Below are 19,875 nucleotides of genomic sequence, written 5' to 3' on the forward strand. Positions count from 1 at the left end.
GGTTTCTTTGTAATACCAAAAGGGCCTTTGTATTTTGTTTCCACAAAATTACACTCGCTGGGGCGTTCATTCACTGATGTGATGGGCAGGCAGGGGAGGTTGCTGGGGTCTGCCCAGCATTTCATGCGCGTGCCACAAAAATGGTGGACGCACCAACGGAAATGCTGGGTGGGCCCATCAGAATGTGGGTGTGTCCATGATCTGCTTGGGGCGGGCGGCTGATGTCACATGACAGCAGCACCCACACCGATCTCGGCCATCTCCGTCCAGGATAAAAGTAAGTATAGACTTACTTTTATCTACGAAGGGAGGAAAATCATTCGATGGGGAGCGACCATCGAATTTATTTTTTCTCCTTGTGGCCACATGTGAGAGGATGTGTAAGCGTACACATCCATTAACATGCTAGTGTGCCTAGCGAGCATGTCTGAATCAGGCCCTTCTTTCAGACATCTGCTGTAAACAAAGACGTTGCTTTAAAAATTTGTGACTCGGTTGTCAGTGGCTTAATACAGTCTTGTCCAACATAGACTGTACGGGTGTAGATTATTGGATAGACAGTCAATAGGTCGCCCCAAAAGGTCGAGGTGCAATAGGTCGACGGGGTCAAAAGGTCGACATGGGTGTTTCCAAAAATATTTGTGTCAATGTTGATAACTGTCACCTTGGACCCCCAATAAGTGTCATGCTCACCCTCGCATGGCCTGCTACGCTCGGCACACCATTATTTTCTACCTCTATGCCGACATGCATGGTGAAGTCAGAATAAGAATTGCACTGTACACTTGGAAACAACAGTGATTAAACAAACTGGGTAGAAACAACCCGACACCCCAACCAAAGCAGGGCAGAAGCTGCTGCAGCAGGAACAGCAAGTCTCCAACTATTCACCTTCCCTATCCAACCACAGCAGGGCAGGAGCTACTGCAGCAGCCAGAGCAGGTCTCTAACTATCCACCTACCCTTCCCAATCACAGCAGAGCAGAAGCTACTGCAGCTGCCAGAGCAAGTCTCCAACTATCCACCTACCCTTCCCAACCACAGCAGAGCAGGAGCTACTGCAGCAGCCAGAGCAAGTCTCCAACTATCCACCTACCCTTCCCAACCACAGCAGAGCAGGAGCTACTGCAGCAGCCAGAGCAGGTCTCTAACTATCCACCTACCCTTCCCAATCACAGCAGAGCAGAAGCTACTGCAGCTGCCAGAGCAAGTCTCCAACTATCCACCTACCCTTCCCAACCACAGCAGAGCAGGAGCTACTGCAGCAGCCAGAGCAGGTCTCTAACTATCCACCTACCCTTCCCAATCACAGCAGAGCAGAAGCTACTGCAACAGCCAAAGCAAGTCTCCAACTATCCACCTACCCTTCCCAACCACAGCAGAGCAGGAGCTACTGCAGCAGCCAGAGCAGGTCTCTAATTATCCACCTTCCCATCCCAACCACAGCAGGGCAGGAGCTGCTGCAGCAGGAACAGCAAGTCTCCAACTATTCACCTACCCTTCCCAATCACAGCAGAGCAGAAGCTACTGCAACAGCCAGAGCAAGTCTCCAACTATCCACCTACCCTTCCCAACCACAGCAGAGCAGGAGCTACTGCAGCAGCCAGAGCAGGTCTCTAACTATCCACCTATCCTTTCCAATCACAGCAGAGCAGGAGCTACTGCAGCAGCCAGAGCAAGTCTCTAACTATCCACCTACCCTTCCCAACCACAGCAGGGCAGGAGCTACTGCAGCAGCCAAAGCAAGTCTCCAACTATCCACCTACCCTTCCCAATCACAGCAGGGCAGGAGCTACTGCAGCAGCCAGAGCAAGTCTCCAACTATCCACCTACCCTTCCCAACCACAACAGGACTGAAGCTGCTGCAGCCAAAACAAGTCTCCAACTATCCACCTACCCTTCCCAAAGATCCCCAAAACCCTAAATGAATAAGCAAACAACGAAGAGAAAAAATACCTGACTGGAGATCGATCTCACATGGATTCCACAATGATATCTACACTGTTCGATTCACAGACCACTCTGCCGATGAGTCTCATTAAATTCAGTTTGTCAAAAGTTTTGTCAAGTAAAAATGTTTTTTTATTTAATGGACCCTTATAGGCCTTTAAGGGCCCACTGTTTTATTGTTTTGTATTCAGAAAGTCATAAGCTTTCCAACGACATATCAAAATGCATGAAAACAACAGAAATAGCATGGACCCTTATGACAGAACCCTTAAGGGCTCGTCCGATTAAACCCATCTTCGAACTTAGATCATCCCTTAAGCTTTCGAGAGTTATCGTAGAACAACCACACACACACACATACACACACACACACACACACACACACACAAACATTGTAGATAGTTCATGGGCACTGTAAAGTTCTTCTCCAAATCTACAGTACTTTAAGTTTATATTTTTTATGAAATGTCATTTATATTCATGTCAATTATATGTATTATTTCATCACGTCTGCTCCATCACTGTTGATGGGTTCTGTGCACAGAATTTGAGAGTCGCTAGGCATCTTTTGACACTGTCATTGTTACAGTCAATGCTGCTTATTGTCCACCAGGTATTCACCATCAGAGAATGAATGCAGCTGCTTTCAGCATCATCTTAAGAACTGACATTTCTATAGCGTAGAGTTAATAGCTGCTGCTTTTATGGCTAAACGTGTGTTTTCTCTTCTTTTGTCCTGCAGCTATTGACGGTGAACCCTGAACATCGCTGTTCTTCTCTCCTGGATATGCAGACCTCAGCGTACCTAGCAGATATTGTCTGGGAAGATATTCTGGAGAAGAAAGTGGAACCAGGTTTTGTTCCAAATGCAAGTAATTTTTCTATCATTTCTCTTTAATGTAGGGGCAGAATTGTACATTGCTTTTAGCAGAATTTGGGGGAGGGCCTGGAGATGCTGCTCTTGTATCTAGCACATGTGTCACTCTGACGAGGCCTCGGCATCACGTTTCGCAGAGCTGATATCTCAAAAAAAGCCTTTCATGGTCTTGGGGAGGGAGCGCACCTTGCACCCATGGCCATTCCATGAAAGTTTAATGTCTCAAAAACATAAACGACAGTAACACTATACCATTGGATCCACCAACAGAGCGACCGATTGGTTAAGCATAATTATACACACTTAAGAATGAGGACAGGCATCACAAATGGGTGTGTATTTGAATTTTCTCACCCAGATGTGACGTCATTGTCGGCAGTTCCTGTGACCGGCAATGCATATTAGCACCAGCTGTGCTGCCGGACTGGCCTGATATTTCTGTGAATGGTGTTGTTCACAGACCTATAGAGTTAAGACACCCATGATCAACGACTGATATATTGTTTAAATTTGGACCCTACTATATATATATATCGTGTCTGTAGGCCAGATGCACTAAGCTTCAAAGTGATAAAATGGACAGTGATCAACAGCCAGCCAATTAGCTCCGACCTGCCACATCACTGAATGTGTTTAAAAAATGTCAGGTTGGAGCTGATTGGTTGGCTGTTTATCATTCACCAAGTTAAAGCTTAGTGCATCCTGCCCTGTGTGACTCTGAAACACTGCCATCTGTTGGCAGGATGTGTAACTACATCTACTAGCTTTGGAAGCATTTGCTTTGAGCGGGCTTATACTACCATCTATTGGCAGCAAGTGAAACTACATCTACTAACTTTTGAAGCTTTTGCTTTGCACTGTCTTTCTAGTCAGATATATATTCGGTAAATACACACACACACACATATACACACATATATATTCCATTGTTACGCTCTGTAATTGTCTATGCATTAGTCTCTTTTTATCAGTACTTTCTTGTCTACAGAAAGGCAGGTTACATTGTGATCCCACATTTGAGCTTGAAGAGATGATCCTAGAATCCAGACCGCTCCATAAAAAGAAGAAGCGACTGGCAAAGAACAAGTCACGAGATAACAGTAAAGACAGCTCTCAGTCTGTAAGTCCAGCAGCTGCTCTATGTATACAACAATCTCTCACTTTATTCCAGTACACTCTGACACCCTGCTGGGCCGTGTAAGCTCTATGACCCACCAGGGAAATGCTTGTGCCCAGGGGAAAGAGGTCCTACAGTGAAAAAGTGGGATTCTTTTTCAATGTACATTTGCTGTGTAAATCTCCTTAGTAATCCCAACTAGTCAATAATTTAGTACATGGCACCAGCTGTGTGGCAGTAATAATGCCATATAAATTGTCACAGGTAAACTGCATACCCGGTAATCAGCACAGCAATAATGGTTACAGAATTGCAGCATACAGGTGTACAAACACTTCAGGAAGCTCCCTACCATCAGCCACACCCCCGGCCTATCACCTGGGCAGCTATTCTACCACCAGGAGTACTTACCTCTGCCCTGGAAACACTTATATCAGGAGAGCACAGGTGCTGCTCAATCAGCCCAACCCAGATCATATCAGTTAGGAAACCTGGACTGGATTGAATTTTCCTGTTGCTGCTGCTGCTGATCTGAAACCTAGTCTGGATTTTTCACATTATCCTCATGTGGAAATATGCTGTATCTGGCACACACTATGACATCGTAGTGTCCTGATGACGAGCTACACTCTCGAAATGGCACAGACCATCAGCAGTAAACTTTGCGGTTTTTCACAAGTCCTGGAGTGACGTTTCTCTCTTCTCTGCATATATATATCCTAAGACGAGCTCAGGGAGGACAGAAACCTCTCGTTAAGCAGAAGGGCAAAGGCTATATATATTATATACCGTATATATCAAAACAGATAGACTTTTGCTATGGGCGCTAACAGTAATATACTGCAATCTGTACAGGGCTGGCGCGTGATCTACACACAACTAGGCCTTTTATAGCCTTGGAAACTGCCATTGTCTCTTATGTTGTGACTTTGCATTAACAGGATGACTTCCTGCAGGAATGCCTGGATACAATACAGCAAGAGTTTGTCATTTTCAACCGCGAAAAGTAAGTGACATCACTGAGCATTTTTATTCCCAAATACAGAATAGTACATAGCATTAGTCTGCCAATAACTGCTGACATGATGATCTTCCCTCATTTTTCCTTTTATTTTTATACAAATACTATGTTTTATATAAAAAGTCATGCTGGGGTGATTCTCAACTGTACAGTATTCTGTCATTCACGCAAGTGGGGGATGTTTTTCAACCATCACTGGACCACAGATCTCTGCGATCCATTGCAATGTTCATTGTTAACAATATTGTGCATACACACTAGATCTGGGGTAGCCAACCCTAGTCCTCGAGAGCTACCAACAGTGCATGTTTTGCAGGTCTCCTCACTGAATCACAAGTGAGCTAATTAGCTCCATCTGTGTATCTTTTAAAATGTGTCAGTGATTAATGAGTGCAGCTGTGCAGCAGCTAGGTTGTCTGGAAAATGTGAACTGTTGGTAGCTCTCGAGGGCTAGGGTTGGCTACCACTGCACTAGATGATAGGCATGATAATGGGGGAGATTCTCTAAACTAAAAATGGGGTAAAAATCCCGTTATCGGGGCTCTTACCGCATTTTGGGATGCTCTAAGCATCCCCTGCCGGGTTACCGTGGCGGGGGGCATCGCCAGAAAAATCTGGCGATGCCCCATTGAAGCCTATGGGCTTCTAACACAACCCACTGCCACCCCGCACCGACCCACCACCGCCCCGTACTGACCCCCGCCGCCCCGCACTGACCCCCGCCGCCCCGCACCAACAGCACAGAGCTGTGCTGCTCGGACCTGTGATCCTCTTCCGGGTGCAGGGAGGAGGAGAGCCAGCCCCCCGCCGCAGCAGTACAGTGCCAGGTAAGGGAGGTTGGGGGGAGCCGCCGGGACCCGCTGACTCACCGCAAAGGACAGCTCTTAACGCAAGAGCTGTCCTTTGCCATAATTATCGCATATGTTACAGCATATGCGATACAGATGGAGCCAGCCTTAACTTTGTGGCCGGCTCCCGACAGGGGCGCGCGCGTGAGACGCTCGCGGGCCCCGTGGCAACGGACCTTGTCCCGGGTCCCCGCCGCCTCCCCTGCTGCCTCCCCCGGTGCCCCTCACCGCCCTGCCGTCCCCCCCATACACCCGATTTTATGCGATGCGATTTTAGCCCCTTATGCGATAAAAAATTGTATAAGCACCCTAATACCCCCACTATCCACGTCGGCGTGGAGCCCGAAGTGTGGCGAGCGGACGCGTATACCTGTGAAGTTATGCGCGTCCCCTTGCGGGGCTCGCTGCACTCGCCACGCTTCGGGCTCGGTGGCTCCCTGCGCTCACCACACTTTATAAAATCAACTCCACGCCGACGTGGATAGTGGTGGTATGAAAAGGTCGTAGGACACGTACCACCGCCCCTCGCGGGCTCGCTGCGCTCGCCACGCTTCGGGTTCACGTTTATAGTGGGGGTGGCGTGGGGGTGTATTTAACATTGTAAGCACCCATTAGGGTGCTTATACAACTTATAATCACATCCCATCGCATTGTATGCCATATACAATGCCATACAATTTTAAAATTGTATGATATTGTACAATATCTCGCGATATCGCATCGCATCACATACCATCGCATGCCTTATGGTATGCGATGCGATGGGCGCCGTGATAATACACAAGTACCTAGGATTGTATTATAGTTTTATAATATAGGATTGTATTATAGTTTTATAATATAGGCTAGTATTATAGTTTTAGAATATAGGATAGTATTATAGTTTTAGAATATAGGATAGTATTATAGTTTTAGTATATAGGATAGTATTATAGTTTTAGAATATAGGATGGTATTATAGTTTTAGAATATAGGATGGTATTATAGTTTTAGAATATAGGATAGTGTATAGTTTTAGAATATAGGATTGTATTATAGTTTTAGAATATAGGATAGTATTATAGTTTTAGAATATAGGATAGTGTATAGTTTTAGAATATAGGATTGTATTATAGTTTTAGAATATAGGATGGTATTATAGTTTTAGAATATAGGATGGTATTATACTTTTAGTATATAGGATAGTATTATAGTTTTATAATAGGGGATAGTATTATAGTTTTAGAATATAAGATAGTATTATAGTTTTATAATAGGGGATAGTATTATAGTTTTATAATAGGGGATAGTATTATAGTTTTAGAATATAGGATAGTATTATAGTTTTAGAATATAGGATAGTGTATAGTTTTAGAATATAGGATAGTATTATAGTTTTAGAATATAGGATGGTATTATAGTTTTAGAATATAGGATAGTATTATAGTTTTAGAATATAGGATAGTATTATAGTTTTAGAATATAGGATAGTATTATAGTTTTAGAATATAGGATAGTATTATAGTTTTATAATATAGGATTGTATTATAGTTCTAGAATTTAGGATGGTAATATAGTTTTAGAATATAGGATAGTATTATAGTTTTATAATATAGGATTGTATTATAGTTCTAGAATATAGGATGGTATTATACTTTTAGTATATAGGATAGTATTATAGTTTTAGAATATAGGATGGTATTATAGTTTTAGAATATAGGATGGTATTATAGTTTTAGTATATAGGATAGTATTATAGTTTTAGAATATAGGATAGTATTATAGTTTTAGAATATAGGCTAGTATTATAGTTCTAAAATATAGGATAGTATTATAGTTTTAGAATATAGGATGGTATTATAGTTTTAGAATATAGGATAGTATTATAGTTTTAGAATATAGGATAGTGTATAGTTTTAGAATATAGGATAGTATTATAGTTTTATAATATAGGATGGTATTATACTTTTAGTATATAGGATAGTATTATAGTTTTATAATAGGGGATAGTATTATAGTTTTAGAATATAGGATAGTATTATAGTTTTATAATAGGGGATAGTATTATAGTTTTAGAATATAGGATAGTATTATAGTTTTAGAATATAGGATAGTATTATAGTTTTAGAATATAGGATATTAATATAGTTTTAGAATATAGGATAGTATTATAGTTTTATAATAGTGGATAGTATTATAGTTTTAGAATATAGGATAGTATTATAGTTTTAGAATATAGGATTGTATTATAGTTTTAGAATATAGGATGGTATTATAGTTTTAGAATATAGGATAGTATTATACTTTTAGAATATAGTATTATAGTTTTAGAATATAGGATAGTATTATAGTTTTAGTATATAGGATGGTATTATAGTTTTAGAATATAGGATAGTATTATAGTTTTAGAATATAGGCTAGTATTATAGTTCTAAAATATAGGATAGTATTATAGTTTTAGAATATAGGATAGTATTATAGTTTTAGAATATAGGCTAGTATTATAGTTCTAAAATATAGGATAGTATTATAGTTTTATAATATAGGATTGTATTATAGTTCTAGAATATAGGATGGTATTATACTTTTAGTATATAGGATAGTATTATAGTTTTATAATAGGGGATAGTATAGTTTTAGAATATAGGATAGTATTATAGTTTTAGAATATAGGATAGTATTATAGTTTTATAATATAGGATAGTATTATAGTTTTATAATATAGGATAGTATTATAGTTTTAGAATATAGGATAGTATTATAGTTTTAGAATATAGGATAGTATTATAGTTTTAGAATAGTGGATAGTATTATAGTTTTAGAATATAGGATAGTATTATAGTTTTAGAATATAGGATTGTATTATAGTTTTAGAATATAGGATGGTGTTATAGTTTTAGAATATAGGATAGTATTATACTTTTAGAATATAGTATTATAGTTTTAGAATATAGGATAGTATTATAGTTTTAGTATATAGGATGGTATTATAGTTTTAGAATATAGGATAGTATTATAGTTTTAGAATATAGGCTAGTATTATAGTTCTAAAATATAGGATAGTATTATAGTTTTAGAATATAGGATAGTATTATAGTTTTAGAATATAGGATAGTATTATAGTTTTAGAATATAGGATATTAATATAGTTTTAGAATATAGGATAGTATTATAGTTTTATAATAGTGGATAGTATTATAGTTTTAGAATATAGGATAGTATTATAGTTTTAGAATATAGGATTGTATTATAGTTTTAGAATATAGGATGGTATTATAGTTTTAGAATATAGGATAGTATTATACTTTTAGAATATAGTATTATAGTTTTAGAATATAGGATAGTATTATAGTTTTAGTATATAGGATGGTATTATAGTTTTAGAATATAGGATAGTATTATAGTTTTAGAATATAGGCTAGTATTATAGTTCTAAAATATAGGATAGTATTATAGTTTTAGAATATAGGATAGTATTATAGTTTTAGAATATAGGCTAGTATTATAGTTCTAAAATATAGGATAGTATTATAGTTTTATAATATAGGATTGTATTATAGTTCTAGAATATAGGATGGTATTATACTTTTAGTATATAGGATAGTATTATAGTTTTATAATAGGGGATAGTATAGTTTTAGAATATAGGATAGTATTATAGTTTTAGAATATAGGATAGTATTATAGTTTTATAATATAGGATAGTATTATAGTTTTATAATATAGGATAGTATTATAGTTTTAGAATATAGGATAGTATTATAGTTTTAGAATATAGGATAGTATTATAGTTTTAGAATAGTGGATAGTATTATAGTTTTAGAATATAGGATAGTATTATAGTTTTAGAATATAGGATTGTATTATAGTTTTAGAATATAGGATGGTGTTATAGTTTTAGAATATAGGATAGTATTATACTTTTAGAATATAGTATTATAGTTTTAGAATATAGGATAGTATTATAGTTTTAGTATATAGGATGGTATTATAGTTTTAGAATATAGGATAGTATTATAGTTTTAGAATATAGGCTAGTATTATAGTTCTAAAATATAGGATAGTATTATAGTTTTATAATATAGGATTGTATTATAGTTCTAGAATATAGGATGGTATTATACTTTTAGTATATAGGATAGTATTATAGTTTTATAATAGGGGATAGTATAGTTTTAGAATATAGGATGGTATTATAGTTTTAGAATATAGGATAGTATTATAGTTTTATAATATAGGATTGTATTATAGTTCTAGAATATAGGATGGTATTATACTTTTAGTATATAGGATAGTATTATAGTTTTATAATAGGGGATAGTATAGTTTTAGAATATAGGATGGTATTATCCTTTTAGAATATAGGATAGTATTATAGTTTTAGTATATAGGATAGTATTATAGTTTTAGAATATAGGATAGTATTATAGTTTTAGAATATAGGATAGTATTATAGTTTTAGAATATAGGATAGTATTATAGTTTTAGAATATAGGATAGTATTATAGTTTTAGAATATAGGATAGTATTATAGTTTTAGAATATAGGATAGTATTATAGTTTTAGAATATAGGATAGTATAATAGTTTTAGAATATAGGATAGTATTATAGATTTGAGCACACATTTTTTCATGATGCTCAGTGTGTATTTTTTAGGTCTCGTCTGCTGCAGTGTGTATACTTACTTCTTGTACAGCTTGCAGGGAACCAGTGTGCAGATCTGCCTTCTATCAGGCTGGTAATAGAATAATGTTTCCCGGTAATTGAATAATGTTTCCGGTTAACTGAATAATGTTTCCCGGTAACTGAATCATTGTTCCCGGTACTGGCAGCCATCACATGTTAATGACCTAATCTGTACCTGGCAAGCTAGCTGCATACTTCTGACTAAGCATTGGAGTAATTAGGTTGCAATAATTAAAATCGGAGCAAATGAAGCATTATCCTGCCCCATCTATACACTATGACACAATAGTTTCAGAAACAAGGTTGCAGGGAATCACTATGTCACAGGGAAAACATTGATTTAATTAAAAGGGAAAATAACATTTGAAAAGCAAAACAAGATATTTTGTACCGTTACTAATTATCTAATGCTTCAGGAGCCCAGGTGTTTGTTTGCTACTTGTCAAAAGCCCATCAAAATGGTAGTTTCTGCAATGTACTTTCACTAGTTTTTGGTGCCACAAACTCTCGGGTATGGGTCATTGAGTTGACCAACCAAAGATCGTCATGTATTGGGTCAACCACTATAGGTCAGCACAGCTTCGGTTGACATTTCAAATGGGTTAACATGCTTTAGGTCGACACAAACATTGTGTCAACAGTCAAACGGTCGACGTGTTTTTCTCACTGTTTTGTACCCAATGATGACATAGTCCACATGGGCAACGTATCAGTCCACCGGCTCAAGACTTACTCTGTGCCGCGAGTAAGTTGCCCCTTTAGTTATGATGATTTTGTACCTTTTAATATTTTTTATGATGTAAATGCTCTGTTACGTGTAGGGCCATGAAATGCTGCAAGTAACTCTCTCTTTTACTTAGGCTAAAGAAGACTCCGGATATGGGATCTCTGTCAGGCCAAGAGTCAACCGACGAGGTGGAGGCAGAAGTGGAAGCGGACCCAGAAGACGAAGCAGAAAGTTCCACCCTCAACATGTGCGCTTCAGTCTGCTCTCCTGGCGGCAGCGCCAATTAGTTATCTGTCTCCTGGGAACGAGATCCTGAAGCTGCAGAGGTCCTGAATGCCGCGCTCAGGCTGCATATACGGACACTTAATGAAACGCCGCTACACAGTCCAGCGAAACAAGGCTGCACAACATGAATGTCATGGAAATAGAAGGTGCAGATAACTGACTCTGTTTTCTTTATAATAATCCCCAGAGATTATCTCATGCTGAACTCTTTATTAACATGACTGGAAGATTTTTACAGGGATGATCACAGCAAACAGGATGAAGGTTCTCAGAGCCTTGGGACTGGTTACATTATAACATAAGATGCCTTTTTTTAAATATATTTCTTCTTGCGTTCTATTAATGCAAGATGTTTGTGCTTTTTCTAGTTACTGTTCTAGGGTATCTTGTTGGGCAGGGTGGGGGGCGGGGAGGGGGGGTCAATATTACTACAAACTGCAGATAAATGTAAAAGTTTATGGACCTGTCTCTACCTACTTCAGCGCCATGGACAACTGCAGAAATCCGGTGGTCATTATAATTAGTTCGCTCCCCCGCACGTTTGCGCAGCGGAGCAATGTTTTGGTTCTGCGCATACACATAAGCTTTTATGCACATGTGCCGGCTCTGTTTGCGAGCAGGCGTAGCTAATAGATTATTCGACCGGCCCATTCGCACAGAGCAGAGCGTACAGGGGGCGTGGGGCGGCGTCAATGTGTAGCACCCATGGGCACACCCAGTGTTTCAGGGGTGTCCCCATGAACACTCTGGACATTCCTATGCTAATGCAGCCGTGACACAGGTGCGGGGGTGAGCAGCTGACCTCAGCGGATGTCAGCGGCCCACTCTCTTCCCTCTGCAATGTGGGAGAAACTAATCCCCTGACAGTGGATTGGAAACTCTGTTTCTCTGAGACTTTGCATATCGCCTAACTCAGAAATGGAAATGGATTGGGAGGATCCCAGGATTTTGGCCCAAAAATGACAGGATTTGAATCCCAGGGTTGGCACTTCGAATTAGGTTGTGTATGCACAGCATTTCAAATGCAGCACCGACATCCAGCCAATTGTAGCTTGCAGACTGTCTCCCTTTCAGAGAAGTGGCTGCAGCAGTGGTTCCTGAATTGGCTGCTTAACCACCAACTCCCATTAACTGGCGGCCGGTGCTATATTTGAAATGTTGCAGGTGCTGTAACTATTACTGCCCGCCTAATAGTAAGTGATATTTACGTACATCCATCCAATCTGCCCCCCCCTTCGCTGCTCTTTATTCCCACCCTCCCTCACTGTTTCCTCTCTACTCCAATCCATCCTCACTGCTCTCTTCACTGACCCTCCCTCACTGCTCCCTACTCCCACCCTCCGTTTCCTGCACCCTTCCTCACTGCTCCCTACTCCGATCCATCCACACTGCTCTCTACACTGACCCTCCCTCACTTCTCCCTACTCCAATCCATCCTCACTGCTCTCTACACTGACCCTCCCACACTGCTCCCTACTCCAATCCATCCTCACTGCTCTCTTCACTGACCCTCCCTCACTGCTCCCTACTCCCACCCTCCATTTCCTGCACCCTTCCTCACTGCTCCCTACTCCGATCCATCCTCACTGCTCTCTACACTGACCCTCCCTCACTGCTCCCTACTCCAATCCATCCTCACTGCTCTCTTCACTGACCCTCCCTCACTGCTCCCTACTCCCACCCTCCGTTTCCTGCACCCTTTCTCACTGCTCCCTACTCCGATCCATCCTCACTGCTCTCTACACTGACCCTCCCTCACTGCTCCCTACTCCAATCCATCCTCACTGCTCTCTTCACTGACCCTCCCTCACTGCTCCCTACTCCCACCCTCCGTTTCCTGCACCCTTCCTCACTGCTCTCTACACTGACCCTCCCTCACTGCTCCCTACTCCGATCCATCCTCACTGCTCTCTACACTGACCCTCCCTCACTGCTCCCTACTCCCACACTCCGTTTCCTGCACCCTTCCTCACTGCTCCCTACTCCGATCCATCCTCACTGCTCTCTTCACTGACCCTCCCTCGCTGCTCCCTACTCCCACCCTCCGTTTCCTGAACCCTTCCTCACTGCTCCCTACTCCGATCCATCCTCACTGCTCTCTACACTGACCCTCCCTTACTCTCTACTCCCACCCTCCATCACTATTCCCTACTCCCACCCTCCGTCACCGTTCCCTACTCCCACCCTCCCACACTGTTGCTTACACCCATCCTCCCTACCTGCTCCCTACACTCAGCCTCACTTGCTGCTCCCTACACCCTTCCACACCATTCTTCACACCCACATTTCCTACTCCCGACAGCAATCCATATTCTAATCCCGGGATCCCTGGAACCCCTGGGTTCAGTGTTATTCAATCTCGAATCCCAACTTCCAACTGCCCTAGGTTGGACATGTCCCGATTTGAGGGTTATGTCCCACCTGCCTGATAAGTACGAGTGTGTACTGCCATGGTTACGTTTGGAGGAATTTATCATCTCTTTTATCACCAAGGCACACCATAGTCATGATATAGAGAAGCTCCCAGTGGTTATTACCCCATATCCCGATTTAAGGAATTGTAACTGCTGAATGGTTGAGCTTGTAATGTGCCAAGAAAACTGATTGGTCATTGCTTTCCTCACATGGCAAAATGTTGCATAATGTTATTCTTGCCCACATCCCTGGGATAATTATCCAACATAACAACATTTTTAATTAAATTCTTGAAACAGGTACTGAGTATTGAAATTCACCTTTTAAGATTGCTGTGTGAAATGAATGTTCTGCAATAGCCTATTTTGTTTATATGTAATTTATTTTTGTCCATATTTTAACAGCGAAGTTACAATTTTATCAATCACGACATATTCCGACAGTACTCAGTAAATTACGATTTATCCATTGCACAAATTCCTCTGATTTCAGAACTGAGAAGAACTGAGAAGAAATGAGTAAAATGTCGCCATCTAGTGGTAACAGATGTTAATGCTACAATTTACAGCTATTATCATTTAGCAAAATATTCAGACCCTCCCATTTTTTTTTCCCGTTTGAAAACGGAACGCTTGCGCAGCGTGTCCGAAAAGGGGGTATGGTCTATGTGAAAGAGGGCGTAGCCTCGCTGGGATGCCACAGCCTCAGGACACAGCTGGCCTCGGGCGGGAGATGAAACCGAGCCAAAAAATTGGGATGGTCCTGAGAAAATGGGGACAGTTGGGAGGTATGCATACCGTTCAATGTTTTTGTCAGTGCTGTAAACAAGCTTGTTATTGGCACATTGGCAAGAAGGGAGTTGATAACAAGTTATCAACACGTTTGTGGGGCGCAAGAGATAAAAGATGTCTTGTCAAGCTGCAGTGTTTGCAAGGGGTAGTCAACCCCTTATATGTAGTAATAGAAAGGAAGAAAGGGTACACTGCGCTACACAATAACCAGATATTAATGAAGTAAAATTATAGAATACAATTAATTAGTAGAGGTGCCAATAGTGTGTAAAATTTAAGATGACATTTTAATGTAAACCATATAATAAAAATGACAAGACATTATGTAAAAAATGCAATAATGGATAAAAAGGGGAACAGTGGATGTTATTAGTCCATACGGTACCGTATTTATAGTGCTGTTTACACGGGGTCCGTTCCTAATATATTGCCTCTTTTAAGGAAATGAGGCTGGGCCTTCATTAATATTGGGTTATTGTGTAGCGCAGTGTAACCTTTCTTCCTTTCTGTTGGCACATTGGGCCTGATCCAGACCTGATAGCAAAGCTGCAATGCTGTGAGCAGTGAGCATGTGAGCAGTGCCGTCAATGGGCAGTTGCCCAGGGGCCCATGGATCCTAGAGGCCCACCCCAATGGGAAGAACGGCACTACCCTGGGGAGCTGCGGCGGCGGGTGGGTGGCGGGCAGCGGTGGCTGGATTGAAGATTGTAGTGCTGTGCGCTGCACTATTCAGGGCCGGTGCAAGGCACCGGAGCGCCCCAGGCGAGTCGGGGTGGGGGCGCCCCGGTGCCGGGGGAGGGGGGGGTACCTGTCCTGCGGCGCTGTCCGGTGCCGGGGGAGGGGGGTACCTGTCCTTCGGCGCTGTGTATTTAAAGCTGGCGGTGGAGGCAGCGGGGGTCCCTGTAGTCCATTAGAAATAACAAGCGCTATCCGCCGGGCTATGCGGAAGCGCTTCTGTTGTGAAAACACTGGCAGCACGCTGATTGGCTGAGATCAGCGTGCGCCGTGCTGCCAGTGTTGGGGGGGGGGGGGGCAAAATGCCGCCCTCCAGTGGCCGGCGCCCTAGGCAAATGCCTAGATTTGCCTAGTGGTGGCGCCGGCCCTGGCACTATTTGCCGGACAGCAAGAGAATGGCTGGACGCGGATTGGCTGATTTCTCACAGCCAATCAGCTTCCGGCCAGTCTTTTCAAAATCAGTAGCGCTTCCCACCACCCACAGTGTAGTTCCCTCCATCTGCATTATCCCCCTCCTTCTTCCCAGGCTGGACAGGCGCTGAGACAGCAGCAGTAGCCCCAACTAGCTCTGGTGAGGATGTCCTGGCAGCCGCCGCTGCCCATAGGTATGTGTGTATGATGGGGGTTCTGCCCAGGGGCCCCGCTACTGTTCTGCCCAGGGGCCCCTGACAATATTAAGCCGGCCCTGCATGTGGCGCAAATGTAACATGTGCAGCGAGAGTTAGGATTGGGGGGTTATTTTGTTTCTGTGCAGGGTAAATATTGGAGTCTATTATTCCACTGTAATTGAAATTAGAGTTTGAACACACCTCACCCAAATCACATCTGCCCCACCTGGTGCAACATTGCAAACCGGTCGGAATTAAGCTGAGCCCTGGTGCCTTTGGGATATAAAAAATGGTGTTACCTAATGCGACACAGAGAGGAGCTTGGGTATTCTAACTAGACTCTGAGTTTCACAATGCCATCATGTGGTTATTTTATTTTGTTAATAGTTTATATTATATATAGGGGGAAATTCAAGTGTTGAGCGCAGAACAATTCAAGTGTTGCTCCGTTTGGGCACACACACCTGCCGCCGCTGGTATTACTCTGATGTTGTTCCATCGCTTTGAGGGGCTAGTACCTAGATATTTATATTATAGTATTACTTATTTGCTAACATTATTATAGTTATATAACCACACATTTTATTTTTGTAAAGTACCTTCTGGGAAGATTTTTTTTGTGTGTAAAAAAAGATGTAAAAAAGGTGTAAACATTTGGGAGAATGTAGAATTCAAAATGGATCTTCTAGAAAAGCATTTAAACACAGAAATCCTCATACAATCTTTGTACTCGCCTAATTATGCTCTGACCTGGATTACACTTAAATGTTTGTTACAAAATATTGCAATCATTTGTCAGGCTTTGACTTTGGGTATCTTGAAAAATTATAGCAATATTACTGAACAAACATTATCTGAATTGAAATAAAATCCAGTATGCTGTGTGATTCGGTGAGTACGGAATATCTATGACTATGTGATCACATACCTAAGGTACCACAGATAGCTGAGTGCCGTGAATTACACACACACCCACACATATATAGTGCCAAAATATTGTCCATCCCACTAGTCTTTTGTGTCCTTTCTTTAAACAAGTCGGTTCCTCCTTAACCTTATTAACCCTTTGAGCGCCAAGTGGATTTGTCAAAATGGTTGTGAAAATTGCCAAGCAAACATTTTTATTTATCACAATGGCCTGTAATGTTTTCCTTATATAGGAAATATAACCAGTTTTAACATATTTTATTTCGAATTATATAACAAATGTGAGCGACGCCGGTATTTTTAGTGAATATTTTGCACATCTTTTACAGATATGTTGGCACTGAAGGGTTAAGGTCGGCATCTCCCCTTACAAATGCCCACATCCAAATATTGGGTGATTTGTGTAATCACACATTCATAAGACATCAAGATTAATTATCTGTTGTATTTTATGTCTCATTTCAACTAAAATCCAGGGTCTGACCCAGGTAAATAAACACGTTTTTTTTTAGCTGTGTCACAAAAGCTCAAAACCCTGTTCACACTGCAGGCCGGACCCGGGTTTGTGGGGTCTTTCCTCTGCCGGCGCTTTGAGATAACTTCACCTCCAAGCGCGCCGGGGAGCCGACTCTCCACAGGGTTTTAAACAGGGTCACTATGCCCAACTCTGGTAAATAACTGGATTCCCAGGTCACTGGGACCCTTTCCACTGGGCTACTACCTGGGTAGACCCGGAAGTAACCTGGGTTATTGCGGCAGTGGAAAAGGGGTATCAAGTAACAGGGTACAAGCTCATGCTGTTCTTCAGTTATTTTATTTAGGGTTTTTTTTGGCATTTGTCAACCTCATTCTCCTTTGGTTTTCTGCTTGACAATTATCCATATTTTCTTTCTACTTGTAAAACTCTTTTGTGGACTACATAAAAACTACCTTAGCCTCATCACCAGTTCCTCTTGTAGCGTCCACTTCTGTATTTCCTGGTACTTGCGGTGCAGTTATTTGTACTCTTTGACCCTTCATTATAACATGCATTTACCTCCTTACAGCTATTGTTATTAACAGGGTAGAGAACATTTTCACCTTCCTATTCAGAAGCGTAGGTCGGCATGAGAATGGCAACATGGTCAAAATGTCGACATGCATGTTGACAGTGACCATGTTGACATTCTAGATGTCTATATGGAAGATATTTTGATAGGATATGTTAACATAATGATCTGGTGGCAGCAACATCTCCAATGTCATCTTCTGGGTCCCGGCACTGCGGTGATCGGTAGTACCGAAACATAAGTCTGATGGAACAGCATCCTGTTGAGTGCCTAATGCCACCATCCAGCCGAACCCCACCCTCCAGCTTAACCTAACCCCACCCTCCAACCTAACCTTAACACCACCCAGCAGTCTAATCCTACGCTCCTCCCACAGCATTACCCTAAACCTCAAGGCGGTGCCTAAACCCAACTGACAGCATTCAAAGATGTTGACTTTTCAGCCTGAAAATTTCAGGTGGTGACATTTCAGATGTGACATACTCCCCTTTTACACCTCGGACCTGGGTAATTGCCGGGTTGGTGGTGTGTGGACAAGAACGGTTAAAACAAGGTCCCCCTCTGTATAATGAGCGACCCAGGTTTAATGTGAAAGCGACAGGGCCAGGTCGGTGCCGGGTTGGCATTGCAATGCGAAAGGGGTATTATTGACATTCTGAGAATGTTAGTATGGTAAAAGATGGCATGTTGAAACGTGTCATTTTGTACCTCTGATGTCAGAGAACCACCCCAATAAAGACTGGCTTCCTGTCAATCAAACTTATGTTATAAGTTTGTTATGGGTTTTGCATATTCAGCGGCAATTTCTGTGCGAGTGGCATATGCGCAGTTGTTCGATAATCTCCCGATTTACAATTTCTCTATACATGCTGATATAGGTCCATAGTCTGCAACATACTATACCTCTGTTAGCATGGACATAAAACAGGGTAACAGAAATGACTTTATGCCTTTTAACCCAATTTAGTAGGGGTATTTTACAATTTATATAAACAAAATGTTCAGTAAGCCTTTGTGAGCTTCTGCATGAGGTGAACATAACACTGTTTAATATAAATTCTGCTGTGGAAAAGGGCAATCATGGCATATTCACAGTGGAGGCAGCCATTTTGTCGGAGTCCCTCAAGCTTGTATATACAGTAGTATCATTGTTTTTGCCTCATGATATCATAGATCTTAATGATTTCATGCAGGAGGTTGAATTTTGGTGCATTCCACAAAATGGCCGCCTGCAGCGTTTTTAGGACACTGAAACAGGTACAATACTGTAGTAATAAGTAGAACAGCAATGTGACATATAGGATCCGGGGCTTAGGAAATTTTCAGAGTATTGAATGTACATAATAATCATTTGGATTGTATTAACTGAAAATGTATGTGAATATTGCAATGTATATACCATATCTGTCTGTACTGTACAGTAGGTAGTCCCTGAGTAGTTGCGGGCATGGTATGATTTGTATTTTTATACATTTTATTGATGCTGTTAAATGATACAATTATTAATAACATTAAAGAGAGTCTGCCTACGTTTCATACTTTGCTGCCTGGGGACTTGTGAAAATTACAGCTCATTCTGCTGGTTACAAGTGGTCATCCAAGTATTCCTCAGGACGTTGCTCAAACTGAGGTCCTCAATCTTCTCACCTGCAGGCTGGGAACATAACTGCATTAGTCAGGCCTGTGGAGCCAGAGTCAATGGATTTGGGTGGAGTCAAAGTCGGCAGAAATTTACACCACCAATCAGCTCGTATCTGCCATATTTCAAACACAGCCTGTAACATGGCAGTTAGTAGTTGATTGGCTGATAGTTTATCTCACTCCACTTAACTGTATCACTCTCCAAGGCTAAGAAACTA

General features: G+C 41.3%; 1 protein-coding gene across 1 annotated transcript in view; it reads left to right on the forward strand.

Moving 5' to 3' along the window:
- Positions 1–19,554, forward strand: part of STK32C (serine/threonine kinase 32C) — a 276,484-nt gene extending 256,930 nt beyond the window's left edge. Inside the window, exons 9-12 of the mRNA XM_083149453.1 lie at positions 2,693–2,818; positions 3,816–3,947; positions 4,886–4,950; positions 11,340–19,554. Of these exons, the coding sequence (XP_083005579.1) occupies positions 2,693–2,818; positions 3,816–3,947; positions 4,886–4,950; positions 11,340–11,493 (477 nt within the window). The 3' untranslated portion in view covers positions 11,494–19,554. The remainder of the gene's footprint in view (positions 1–2,692; positions 2,819–3,815; positions 3,948–4,885; positions 4,951–11,339) is intronic.
- The last annotated feature ends 321 nt before the right edge of the window (positions 19,555–19,875 follow it).

This window comes from Crinia signifera, chromosome 6, assembly GCF_055691185.1.
Source record: "Crinia signifera chromosome 6, ASM5569118v1, whole genome shotgun sequence".
NCBI classification, from domain to species: Eukaryota; Metazoa; Chordata; class Amphibia; order Anura; family Myobatrachidae; genus Crinia; species Crinia signifera.